The following is a 14,482-nucleotide window of genomic DNA, read 5'->3' as shown; positions in this document are numbered from 1 at the left end:
CGCTCACTGGCCTGCTCATGACAAAATGGCCTGGATAAATGGACAGCTGTTAAGACAAGAAAGGGAGTGAAAATACCATGTATGAATGGAATACAAGCAGCAGTCTGAGATGGTGGATGCCCAGAAGCAATCATGTTGAAGAGGAGGATGCAGACCATCAGCTGTCTTAAACAGATTAACTAAAAAATGAATTTTGGAAAGAAATCAAACAAATAAATAAAATATCCTGGAAATAAATGCTAATGAAGCATGAATATTTGTAAAGTGACAAGATCCTGGAGTGGAAACACAACAGCTGAAATCTGGTTTGACACCACCAGAAGTCTCCCTGTGCATAATCGTGACCACTGCCTTGGCCAGGCAGAGCCACCCCGCTAATAGGTTTGCCAGCCACTTTGCCCTCCAGCTAGGGACTGACAGTGCAGGGTACAAGCAATGACTCCCACCTCAGGTGTATGGATGTCACCTTGAAGAGAGCTCTGACCAGAATGTGACTTAGCAAACTGTAGAGAGCCACACAGGCACAAGTAAAACTGGGGCACCCACACGTCCAACAAGAGAGAAGCACTAGCAGCAGAACCTGTGCTCCTCCCTCGAAGAACATGTGACAGGAACCCAAATGTCTGGGGTTGGAGGGTAAATATTGGTGTGGGCATGATTAAGACCTTTTGGGGATTAGTAATAGAAGATGACTTAGAAATGTGTCAGTTCTTACTAGTGTTTCTTAAGTGGCTAGCATTGCAGTTTATCCACTATCTTACTAATGCTAAATGTATGGATCACTGACTGTCAGGTAATTGTGTGTTGCTGATGAATCAAGGAAAAACTTTGATTCTGATTTGGTTTGAACTAAGAACTGAGCAGATTTTCCCACTAACAGCAGGATTTCCTCCTCCCAGCAGGTGTGAGCTGTTAAGTCGATTTATCACATTTCATGAAACTGTACCCTAAGCTTGAAAACTGCACACTGAGGAGCAAAAGATAAAGCAGCAGATCATAAAAAATATATATACACATACACATAAAAATAAATAAGACATCAAGACACGTGGTATGACAACTACTCAGTGCTGATTTCACAGTGTAAGTGAACTATTTTAAACAGTACAGATTCACACTAAAAAGTAGGTAAGATGCACAATTCCCATAAATCAAATGTAAAAGGATATACTTAAATATCTTATTATATTCCTTAAATGAAATGAAGTTACTTTCATATTGATAGTTTTACTGCTGATTATTATGATGAAAAGAGATAGTAGCTTTACTAAGGCAGAAAATACAAAAAACAGTTTCATTTTTTTTCTATTATTTTCCTCTCTCTTATAAAAAATAAATTCTAAAAAGTCAAGTATCCCCACAATTGCAGTAGAAAGGAACAGTGCTTAAAGATGTTAACTCTGTTCCTAGCACAGACAAGCTGAAGAAGCTCTCCATGCCTCAGCTGCCTGGAAATAATTCTCACCCAGGTGGGGGAAACCATCATGATTTCTTGAAGTGGTCAGGCAGAACTCCTGGCAGAACTCAGCTAATGGAACATGCTGACTTTTAATCAGGCTGCAGATAAAACAGGCATTGTCACAGTCCCTTATCCCATCCAATCACCCATAGCTAACACAGAAAATTCAGTTCCACGGCATCCTGAATAGAATTTTTCTGAAGTTTCTCATGCTCCTACCACCCCCAGCATTCCTCCTACCCTACCACCAAGAGGCACCCACCACAGTTGGTAAATGGTATGCCACTATAATATAAACATTTTCTCTATGTATTTTACTAACAAATAGAAACTCAATACTTACGAATATAAAGTCAGTTTATCCAAATTATTGTGCATATTGAAGGCATATATTTCTCCCAAATGAAAAAGCTTTTCCAATGCCTCATAAATAAATATGATGCATATAAGCGCTGCAAAAGCTTCCTCTGTAAATCGAGTGATGTAACAGACAAGGCTGCTGGCATCTGTTGCTACAAGAACTATGCATAAAAATGCAGTCCACAGACCAATGCTAGTTCGTAGGGAGAGGTAGGAAAGCTCATAATCCCTGTGGAAAAAAAAAAAGTCTTAGCTGAGCCTAAAATAACCTCTACCATACTATATTTGAAAATGGATAATGAGGCCAAGTTCTAGGTATTCACAATGTTTCCTTGATGTCAGTTTTGACTAAAATACAAACTTTTCTGTTTCATCTTCCACCAGAGCTGAACAACACTGCAAGGTGTTTCTAGGATTGAGGGCGCAACTACCTGCCTCAGGAAGCATCATGGGAATGCTCTCTCCAGAACTACCTGGATGGTTTTTCCAGGAGAGCAGCTCAATCCCTGTTTACCTTTGCAGAATCAAAGCCAACATCTCCACACAGGTAGAATATACTATTTAAGTCCTATCCACTTCATCACTGATTTTCTCATTAAGGCACAAGCAACTCAAAGCTTTGCCAAACCACATGCACATCTCCATCTCTTGCTGCCGTCTTTACATCTTCATGATCATCCATTTCGAACACATCTGCTTTCAGTTACAGCTATTCTAACAGGCTGGAAAGTGAGAAAGTGTATCAAGCTAATAAAAATATCACTACTTACCTGCAAAATTTAAATAATATTTTTTCAAATACTAGAACTGGTCCGGTGCTCCCCAAAATAGTAAGAGGTTGCCCAGCAAAGAGAGAATAGGCAATCCCAGTTAACGAGGCTCCAAAGAGAGATTCTATTGCACTCTGTTCGGGGGGAAAAGAATCTGCTTTTACTATGCTGCCTTTCAGGTTAGCATTTAGCACCATATCTGCATAAACACAGTTTTAAGATGCATTAATGTACAAACAAGACAAGATGTAAAAACACTACAATTAATATTAGTGTTTGAGACACAAGAATAATTTAACATTGTTTTGCAGTAACAATACCATGGACAAAAGATTTGGAAAGCTTCACTCCCGAGAAACATAAAGCCATCCAAAACCATGAGAACAAGTTACTAGTCCTGCGAGCTATGGAGGAAAAACATGCCAACAATTACTACAAATAGAAAATAAAATTATGTAGTGTATGGAAGGAATTATCTGTCTCTAAAAAAAAAAATTGCAACATACCTGTACCAAAACATGACACAGTGTGCTGCATCAAACCTGCATCAGTCAACCAAGCATTACAAAAAAATAACAACTGACAGGAGGTGGTGCAGGGGATATTACTGAACAATATTGGTTTATGTATATGTGACACCATAAATAGATGAACTGTAAACCAATGTCCCACCTGGTAATGCATTTCTTTTTGAGAACTGAAATAAGTATTTTTCTTCAATGAATTGCATGTTTTAAGATAACATTTTCTGCTAAGAAGAAATGTTACAATGCACCTCAAGAGACGTGCAGGGCTTTCTAGATCCTAAAATGGTGTTAAAGTTACTTTAAAATAGTTAACTACACCACCTATAACTATGAAAAGTCAAGAATTAGCAGATTAAAGGGTTCGTTGGGGAATTTGCAGGTGTTTGCTATTTTGCAACTATGCAAGATTAAGAAAAGAAAAATTATGCAAACTTAAGCCCCAATTCAGGAAAGCATCTAAAATAGGTCAAAAGAGTTTGCAGAAATGGAGCTATTAAAAATAAAAAACATGAGTCCTTGGTAATTACGTCAGAAAAAGTACATAAACCCCGTCTCTTGCTTAGCTATTACCTTTGAACTACTGGTTTAGTGAATGCATTAACCTTGGGGCTGTCAGTCAAGGTGGCAGGGACAGGAGTACTGTGGAGGTGATGACCTCTGGGAATGTGAGGAAAGGTTTCAAACACAAATTGTGTACCTTACAATGTCAGCTACTGTGCTTGAACATGTGTGTTCAGTAACTAAATTTTATATTCAATGATGCACACCAAGTATCTGAAGGCAGGAACAAACCCACAAACAATTCCAGATAGCTAAAAGAAAGAAGGTATTTAAGAATCAAGCTTTAAGAGAAGCATATTTTCATAGTTATAAAAGGTACATTCATAAATTACATCAACATTTTGATAACCACAAGGAAACCCATTCTTACATTAAGAGTTTCAAGAACAGTGCACAGAAAAGATTAAGTTATTTCTGTATTTGCTATCAGCTTGAAGAGCTACATCAATAAACAAACATCCAAGTCAACAGCATTACTTGAAAGAGAGAAAAGTTAACTAAGCGGTAACACAGTACAAGCTTAAAAACTTGATTTAAGAAGTATCATGAAGAACTTTTTAGCACAAGCTTTACCAGATTCTTAAATTTTGTAAAGGACATTCCTAAATTTATCTTTCCCCTTCCCCAAAAGGAGAGAAGCCTTGGTTCTTTGCAAAAGATTTCAAACCAGAAAATACACTTCAAACTAGTTTACTCACAAACCAATTGACACAGAGTTATTAACATTGCTGACAGAAGTATTATTTCCCTGTCCAAAAACTAAAGTGCAACCAAACATTTGTTTTAATAAGGTTTTGGTGTTGCATACCACCAAATATAACACTACCAAATATTTATGGTCAATATTCAAGTCATTTACAGTGAAGAGTATTTTCTGCTCATAATTTTTTTTTTGATTTTTTTTTTTTGTAATTGATAACAACATACCATTAGCAAAAGCAAACACATATATCCTGTCCATTACTTAAATACAGAATTGACTGCTACCCATAACACTGTAGGCATTATCATCCTCATAGGCCTACTACTCAAGGCCAGTACACATTCTTGGCTGTCCACCTTGAGCCTCTGATTTTGCCTAAAGTAGGCCTAGTGGGATGGTGCACCTTTACTGCTATTCATTATTTTCAAGTAGCCAAAAAGAAGGCAATGCCTTTTCTCAATTCATGAAGCTATTCATCCAATATGGCAGGATAAACATTTAAATTTTTTTATTTTATTGAATTTTTACCTCCACTGTGCATCTTCTCCTGTTCACATGGATTCCCCACATTTTCCACAGCAATTACCTTTTGGGGAAGATCTGCTTTGGGGCAGGCTAATCAAGTGCTGTGGGTAAATTCTTCAAATACAAGTATAAAGAAACGAGACAAATGCACACAGTGACTTGCCTCTGAAGGTCTAAAAGCCTGGCCACTACCATTTTTTGTACTCACTATTCTGCCTTGTGTAGCTTCTCCCAGGAGCCCTCCAAAAGTGATTACAGGAGACATACAGGCACAGTATAGGAAAAGAATCGAGGCCAGGCACTGCAGGCTTAATGCATCCTTGAAGTCACTCAAGAAAAAAGGTGCTTTCCTTTTGATGTCAAGTATCAAACCACCAAAAAGCCTAAATAGGTGAGATGAAACTCGTCAAACTGTACACTAAAGGATTCTAGCTAGTTCAAAACTATGGGCTACACAAGACTGCCAGTGCCTATTGCCAGCACAAAATTAGCTATTTTATAATCCAGATTAAAGCATAACACAGTTTAAAATATAAGTGAGAATCTTATCTATTCCAATTCATTATTTTTCCAAAGTATCATCAATCAGGTCATCCACATTTTTAAAAGCTGGCTAGGAATTTTTGCATATAACAGGCTAGATACTGAAAAAATATCTTTACAAATTTCTATACCTTAATTATGTTTAAAGTTAAATCTGGCTTATGAGATTCAGAACAAGGAACAAGAGACATGCTAAACTTCAACCAAAATCATTGCATTGATACACTTCAATATCACTACTCCAGTAAGCAGTTGTAGCTTTGTTTTTGATCTGAATTCTCTATATTGATGAACAAACCTATATTTACTTAACAGCGTAACATTTGGAGTATGGAGATATTTTCTAAACGGAAATACAAAAACAAATATATATAAATCGGTTCAAGTGGGTAAGTTATTAGCAAGAAATTAAAAGGCTTTTTTTGCAGCTTCTCAAAATTTTCAAAACTAAAATACTAAGTAAAATTTGTAACAAGGAAAAAATGGGTTTATTGTGAATTATACATAAAAGCCTTAACAAAATTTTCCATTCCTGTGGAAAAAAACAAGTTTTAGCTACTTAAAGATAATTCTGTGGGTAGAAATGAACTTTTGTTCCCTATACCATCTGCAAAAAGGCAAGATAAGAGTATGATGAAGCTAAAATGGTAGAATTAAAACAACGCTTATAATTCCTTCTTGCAAAGGTATGAGAAAAATGCAAATCACTTAGAAGTTTATCATTTTGGGGATAATAACTTTATACATCTTCTCCAGAATTTCTCAGTTGATATAATTTCTAATATGCAATATTAACATGTAGTCCTATTCAGTTGCATTTCTACTGTTAGAGAGGTGGGTTTTTTTTGGCAAGTATTTCAGAACAGAACAGTAATGCAACTCAACTGAAAAGTTCCTTTGATTTTTATTTCAGATCTAAAAGAAACATAACCAAATCAGTATTCTTTGCCACTTTATATTCCTTGTTATTCCACTTCATACATGTTTAATAAAACAGATTTGCATTAACTGAAATTTTTAGTACCTAGCCCAATGCTGAAAATTGTATATTCCTGGTATAATTATGATAATTGCATGCTCTTGATAATTAAAAATTAAAACTCAACACTTAAAAGTCAGTTAGTTAAATCAAGCAGCATCTTATAAGAAATCCTTCACAAACGTGTTGAGAAACACTGCCACAGGCTTGAAAATGCTTTAAGCAGACTGCCATTTATAGGCAAGAACCCAACACTTGAAAAGGAAAACAGATGCGTTCTGACATATACAAAGTTTTTCTATTATTTTTTTTTTATGTTTAAATGCCATCATTAAAAGCTATAAAGCTATTAAGATTTATCACATTTATTTCTTTGTGGTAGCTAGTATTTAGGGAAGTGAACACACCTTCCAGTTCTCTCAAGTTCGGGTCCAGCATGATGGCCTTCTTCTTTAAGAGTCTCTCCTGTAGGAGTAGATCCATTTGGAAACTTAGGTATCTTTCTTTTCTCCTAAAGAAGGAAAAAACCAAAAACCACACAAGACAAACACATACTTTAAATTATACTTTTTAGTACAAAAGCAGAGTGTACAGAGACTTGCCTTCCAGCCTTTTTCAGAATCCCAGCTTATCAGCAGCTCTCCATTTGCCAAATTCCTCTTTTATTGAATACAGATGACCAAAACCGTGCAACACTCCCAAAAAGATCTTATTAGTGCCTTGCACAACATTACTAATCTTCCCTTTCTAAAAGAATTATCTCCCCTGAGACATGATGAAACAAAGTCTGCCTTTTCAAGACATAGTATAGGCTCAGCCACGTGGCCTAGAAATCTTAAGATTTTTTTCTCAGTCATTTCCAGAGCAGAAGCCGCCAGCTTGTAACAGAAACTGACCTCACTCTATAACAAAATACAGTATTTAGTACAAGTACAAATGAAGAGTCATTCCTCTTTTCAGCAAGCTCACCATCTCGTCATAAATTTCTCAACCAAGCTTGCATTCCAGAAAAAATAAAAAACACTTAGCCTTGCTTATTCAGGCAACAAATTAATTGCTAGCCTCACACTACTCATGAGGTAAGCTATACTGCTGTCCCCCCTTCCATTCCAACCACTTCCCTAAATAATCACATAATTCAACACCAGCATCAGCCTTATGAACAAAGAGTACCAGTCTTTCTCCACACTTTTGATCCCTGTGGCAGGAATTTCCCTCAGTCATAAAGAGGGAGAAAGGGAGGAAGTCAGAGGCCACTAAGGTCTCACCCTGGCTCTCAGTTCTAAGCCTTGTAGCACAACCAGACACATTTATTTCATAAACATTTTGTTTCATAAACAGAATGTTTATGTTCATAAACATCTATTTCATAAACATTCTGTAAACATTATTTGCTAACCAATACACATAAAACTTACTTTCAATCAATGCTGCATGGTGCAAAATAAAATGTGTAAATAAATGTGTAAATAAAGGTGTGTTTTTTGATAAGAATTACAATATTCTTGCTGATCATTGTTAGATTAATGAATTTGATAATATGAACCCAAATACAATTTTGGATCAACTCTCCATCTCAGCTTCATTTCAGTATTACAAAAGGAATTACAATAAATACACGTGTTGGTTTCATGACAGTCAACTAAACTCTACTACACTGCTCAAAGAAGAGGAGAAAATATAATGAAAAAAGGCTCATGGGTTGAGATAAGGATAATTAAAGGGAAAGAGAAAAAAAATAAGCAAAGACCACATAGAATCAAGGAGAGAAAATAGTTACTCTCAACTTCCCATCAGCAAGCAATGTTCAGCCACATTTTGGGAAGCAGGGCCTCAGTACACATAGAAGTTGTTTGGGAGGACAGATGCTTTCATAACATGAGTCCTTCCTTCTCCTTCCCCAGCTTTTATTGCTGAGTGTGACATATGGTATGGAATATCCATTTGGTCAGTTTAGGTCAGCTGCCCCGGTGATGTCCCCTCCTCACCTCTGGCCCAACTCCAGCCCATTGCCCTGGGGGTGGAGAGAGTCTTGATGCTGTGCCAGCACTGCTCAGCAATAAACAAAACATTGGTGATATATAGGTGCTGTTCTAGCTACAAGTGCAGAGCACACAGGACTGTATGTGCTGCTGTGGGGAAGGTTAACTCCATACTGGCCAGACCCAGTACTATAAAATTTACTTAAAAAAATAGAAAAAAGTGTGGGATCAGTGTTCTGCTTAGATGAATGATCTACTTTTTCTTCCAAATGGTTGTGTGGGTCTTCTTGATGCTTAACTGAAGTTAACATGCAATGCACAATTAACTTGCATTTGGAAATGCACAGGAGCCCTATACTGGAGGTTTGGTGGTGTGTTTTTTTTTTGTTTTGTGTTTTTTTTTGTTTGTTTGTTTCTTTGTTTTACCTGGGAAGGAACACTTTTTGGTGGCTCAATTCGTATAGATGGATCCCATTCTCCTGGAGGTAGGACTGTCACTTGGTCTAAAAATTCATCAATTCCTGATAACAAATCATTTCGGTCTTTTGCTTTATAGGCAACATCATGGAAAACCTACAAGGAGAAAACACACAGCTTTTTTTTTTAAAAAAATTGTTTTGAAAGACGAACCGATTAAAAAGAACATGTGATTTATTTTTTTTAAGGCATGGGAAATTTTTATAAGTCCTCCATAGTTAGGCTTCTTCATTACTTGCATATTTTTGCATTAAGAATTACCTGTATGCACACACCTACAGAACATAAAATAAGGATGCTTTATCTTCAAACTCACAAGGAATTTATTTCTAAAATTGATTAAGGTAATCTTCAATATTGAGTAAATCAAATTGATGTACTATTGCTTGAGCAATTCTGCCCTACAGTCACTGTGTTGCTGTACTGTGCTAAGTGAGGATGAAAAAGCACCTTTGAACAAGCTTTAAACCAAAACACAAGTTTGTTTTTTTCTTTTTAATTAAGAATCAAAATTTCATTTGTAGATCATCCTCTAGCTCAATCCATCTTAAAAGGCATGAGAAAGCAAGCCCCTTTCTACTCAAGGAAACCTAGCCCTATCACAGCCACAACACCACAAACTCTGAATTCTCTGAATTGGCAATTTCAAACAGGTAGCATTTAAACAAAACCATCTCTGAATTTTGAAAATGCTTTTTAAACAGGGAAAGGAAATGATAGCTTTGCTATTAAACTGACTGGAGAAGATGATTCTAAATTGTTTCTGCACACGCTGAAGCATAAAATGTTTATCTCCAAAGGCCTGACCATTAAGTCTTCCAATCATAAATTAGATCTTTTACGACTATTTAGGTTTTCAGGTCTTTTAAGACCACCAATTTTTATTTTTATTTTTAATTTTCTTCAGTGATCTACAGTGTTCCAAAAATCAGCCCACCTAAAACATTAAAAGCTGTAACTAAAATTTTGAATATTCAGTTCTTATGCTGTACAAATACTGTACTGTAGATTAGTTGCCGACTGTGAAATGAACAGTCTGATTTAAATTTCCAAACACAGATTTCTTTTTCTAGAGTGAAGAATTATTAGGGTTACTTAGTAGAAATTCTAATATTTATGAGCAATTCAGCAGGTGGCGCTGTATGCAAAGGCGGAATTAAAACATCTTATTTTTAATCAGTAAAATGATGACAGTTTTAGAGAGTTCTGGTTCCCCTGTGCTCTTTAAAATTGTCCACCAAGGCTCTAAGCATATGACTACAAATTTCTAGTAAAATTCTAACTTTAATTATTTGATCTGGCTTTGATAAAAAAATACCTGTGACAACTCAATTGAACACATTCTAAAATTTTCTGTCCTGAACACTTATGCAGTTTGCTGTCATTTTTGACAACTATACTGATTCATATCAGATGCAGTTCTATTTAAAAGTTTTATTTCCTAATTTAACATAAAAATAAAATCTGTAAAGCAAAGCTCAAGTATCTCTTCTGAAATACACGTAGCATTTCTAAGCGAAAGGCAAGGGGAAAAAATAATTTACCATTTTTTAAGTCACTAACACAAGAAATAAGTTTCTACTGTTCTACATTTAGCTAGTTTGGTTCCTTTTCTTTAACCTGTCATTCCAAAATACGTTTATTACAGTCAGTTAATACATTATTCTAGTCTTCTTTAACTACAGATGTGTAAAATACATCACTCACATCATCTGTCATCAGTGTTGCTATCGATCTTCCAATTTCATGGTACTGTGGAGCTTTGCCGGCTGGTCCCAGTAACAAAAACAAAAATCTGTGGAGAAAACAATAGAGATAATAGGGCTGGCTCCTATGAATATACTCGGAGACTTCTTTTTTCAAACCAATTTTTCAAGAAAATTTGGTGGTGAAGTAAAAATGTTTTCCTTCCCATTTCAGGTCTTACAGAGTGCTGTAAAACTAAGAAAAGACTCACCTCAAAGACATTACTGGAACTGAAATCCAGAACCACGATTACTCTGAAATCTTAATTAAGTCTAATTTTCCAACCTCCTAATGCTATAAATGGAGAAGAAATGCAGAGGCTAGAGCCCAATGAATATTTCTTCTGAATTATATACATCTTTCTGCCATTGTCTCACTGGCAAAGACCCTGTAGGGCCTAGGAGCATTATGACCTGCTATAGCCCCTCCAATGATCACCGCTCGCATAGGAGTCAAACACCCCTCAATTTCTGTCAACAGGTACATCATATAACAGATACATGGATATAATTCAAGCAACACATTGGGCATACTCAGACATATCCTGGTCCTGTGTCAGTGGAAGGGAAGGGATTCTATATTTTGGACACCTAACAAGGTAAAAGTGACATTTTAGGAGTGGAATTTAATCTGAGGGTGGGTCACAGCATGTCTTACCAGACAGCCTCAATTTCCACTCACAATCATCATTAGCACTTTTTTTTTTTCCTTGAACTAGTACTTTGGTTTGTATCCTTTAGCATTTATAAACAGTGAACTGCAGTAATTCTTTTTACAACCTTCTTACTACAGGCCATGTAAATGAATTTCCCAAGTACCACACATTTGAAAAAGTAGCTCTTACTTTCGTTTCACAAAATGAAAAGCTCAATGTTATTTTTTTTTGACTACCCTAACCAAAACTGAGATTGTATCTTCAGAATAAAGTGTGCTATTTCAAAATCTATCAGCCTCCAGCATTCTGAAAATTTATGACAGGATAATTTTAGCTGAATTAATACAATAACATTTGCAGAAATTTTGGAATTACAAGCACTACTGTCAACTACCCTCTGAAAATTCTCACATCCACTTAAGAGAACACCACCAAGATTATTTTTGCCTTTCCCTATAGCATATGTGTTGAAAACAATGAAAAATAAACAAGCATTTTACTCATTTTTTAACAAAAATATCAAACCCATATATTTACAAATTTTTGTCAAATACCACATAACAGTCGAATGAATCAATGTGCACAAAAAATAAGTTCTCTCCACTAGGACTGAGGTATGACCAACAACCTGTAATCATGTTAAGCAGAAGTCTAGTTTTCCTGAGCTTATGGAGTGCATATAAAAATAGACTATTTGAGAACTTCAGTATTATTAATTTCTTATATAATATTAATTTATAATGTAAGTAAAGCCAGACTTTCCAGGCATTTGTTTACCGTGTAGGAACTGGAACCTCTGTGAGACCTGAGAGAAGCACAGCAGGGGAGAGCCTCACAAAAGCAATAATAGGTCTTTCTAAAAAGTCTACTTCTCCCACTAACACGTTTGATGCTTCTGCTCCTGAAGGAATTTTCCTCATGAAGTTCATGTCAACCTATTTATACAAAAATTAAACAAGTGTTTATTCCTTTACATTTGTTAGCATGAAATTTATAACAATTTTTAGTTTATCAGTATTTACTAGACATTCAAGCTACAAAGAAAAATACAAAAGCAAATTAAAAATCCCACGATACAGAAAAGACAGACATATTTATAAAGTGTCAGCCAGCCAGCCACTAACAATGAACTATTTTCTAGAAGTTAGAATTACTGCTACCTATTATATTCTAAAAGACTCCAGACTGCATAATCACCTTACTAGGATTACTTATGACAAACATTCCGTGATAGGACATAACTTAACAAATTAAACACAATTAACTAAGGAGAGTTCATGTAATTACACATGGTTTCTAGAAAGCAATTGGTTATTCCACAGTTGCATAGAATCATAGGATGGCTTGAGTTGAAAGGGATCTTAGAGATCACCAGATGCCAACCCCCCTGCCATGGGCAGGGATGCCACCCACTACAGCAGGTTGCTCATCCAACCTGGTCTTGAACATCTCCAGAATCTTTTATCTTTCATATATATTCAAAAGCCTTAATTTTGAAAGAGAATTTGTATGTTCATGTTTTCACCCATGAAGAATGTAACAGCTGAAAATCTAAGCTTTTCTTTCTGTACGTAATTACAGAATAGCATTAGAAAATGGTATAGCACATGAACTCTTTGTCCACATCTATACAAACACGCACAAGCACCAGGTACATTGCTATCTAGAGAACTTACAGATGGCCTCTTGAGTCCCACACCAAGTGTGCCACAACTACAGTGCCAGGAGGCTGACTCCTGCCCAACAGGAGACAAGGCAGGTACACAGAAGGACAGGCCAAGCAAAAACATAAAAACTGTGACAGTGGATCAGGAATAAATGGCACCTGCCATAATCAGATGAGAACTACAGTGTAAAAGTTACCTTTGCTTATACATAATTATTTAACTTGGCAAACCAATTTTCTTAGTGTTGCTCAATAAAGATAACACTACAGACTGAGGTTTATAATAACAACCATAATGCAACTTGCCCAGCAAATTTAAATTATGAAAGACATGGAAGGAATTTACGGTAGTACAAGATTTGCTTCAGAATGAGATACTGTATGTTCCTAATGAATATTAGCTTTTGCATAGCAAACTCAAACATATAGAATGAATCCCCTTTAAAAGCCCTTTGCAAAAAGAAAAAAAAAGGGAAAGAAAAAAAGCAGCCTAGGAGAAACCACTGCAATACCATCTACAAGATTGTTTTCAGAAGAGTCTTTATAGCAGATCTGAAAATATCTCCCCCTGCATGAGAAAGTACACAGGCTGCTCTCGTTAAGTTACTAAAATACTGAGATCACCAAATGAAAGAAGAAATTCTGTCCCACAGAGTTTTAAAACATTTGACACATTTGGCCTCTGCCACATTCTGATACTTGTGCATGTAACTTCTACATAATTAAGACAGCAATAACAACCACCACATTTTTGCTACAGTTTTTTCTATGCTAAACACAATGGTATTTAATATTATTTACCTTACTAAAATCAACGGTGCTGTTTTCTCTGCTTCCGCCTGTGCCAGTACCTTTAACATCTCCACTCTTCCCATTGTCTAAATTTCCAGGTGCTGATTGTGGAGATGCTAATAACCCTAGATTAAAATAAAGGAGATAAGTTCAAAATGGTGTTTAAAGTGAACTTAGTATGCAACACTACTAAAAACTCAATGTGGCAGCTTGCTTAAAGCAAATGTGCAAGTTATTCAGTAAGAGTGCCCTACATTAGTATCATAAATGCAACATAACAATTCACTGTGATGCCAAAATAATGACATAATTTAAAAAATCAAAGTTAAATGTTGCCTAAATGATGGCCATTTGCAGAACAGTCACCAGAAAGTAAGAGAGACTCTGATTGCTGGGGGGAAAAAAAGTTGACATTTTAACTGTAACTGCCCCAGTATTTAGTAGACAGCATCTTTACTATCTTTAGAAGCCCTCCAATACCAAAAGAGAACACCTCTGTTATCTACAATTTGCTGTGTAACACGTATTTCAATTGTAAAAAGTCTTGGAAAGCCTCAGGCTACAGCTACAAGGAGCAATACCCTGGGTAGTTAACTGAACCTGTACAAGCAAACAGCATACTACATACAGGAAGGATAAACAGCTTGCAAACCATAATTTCAGTCAGCATACCGAAGCTCCAACTATTGATCTGCCCACATGATACTATATGAAATGGTCTCTCTAACTCATTAAAT

At 36.0% G+C, this 14,482-nt stretch overlaps 1 protein-coding gene across 9 annotated transcripts in view; it reads right to left on the bottom strand.

Moving 5' to 3' along the window:
- SLC4A7 (solute carrier family 4 member 7) overlaps nt 1-14,482 on the bottom strand; it is a 145,015-nt gene that overhangs the window by 16,988 nt on the left and 113,545 nt on the right. For all 9 annotated transcript variants that reach the window (XM_083825909.1, XM_083825908.1, XM_083825914.1 and 6 more), the window contains 8 exons: nt 13,755-13,870; nt 12,065-12,222; nt 10,594-10,681; nt 8,836-8,982; nt 6,835-6,938; nt 5,114-5,288; nt 2,590-2,723; nt 1,803-2,048 (listed from right to left, as the gene is read on the bottom strand). In XM_083825909.1, coding sequence (XP_083682035.1) covers nt 1,803-2,048; nt 2,590-2,723; nt 5,114-5,288; nt 6,835-6,938; nt 8,836-8,982; nt 10,594-10,681; nt 12,065-12,222; nt 13,755-13,870 — 1,168 coding nt within the window. The remainder of the gene's footprint in view (nt 1-1,802; nt 2,049-2,589; nt 2,724-5,113; nt 5,289-6,834; nt 6,939-8,835; nt 8,983-10,593; nt 10,682-12,064; nt 12,223-13,754; nt 13,871-14,482) is intronic.

The sequence above is a fragment of the Anser anser genome, assembly GCF_964211835.1.
Source record: "Anser anser genome assembly, chromosome: 2".
In the NCBI taxonomy this organism is placed as follows: Eukaryota; Metazoa; Chordata; class Aves; order Anseriformes; family Anatidae; genus Anser; species Anser anser.
Note: the sequence above shows the minus strand (reverse complement) of the source record. Positions and strands in the feature narration are given on the sequence as shown.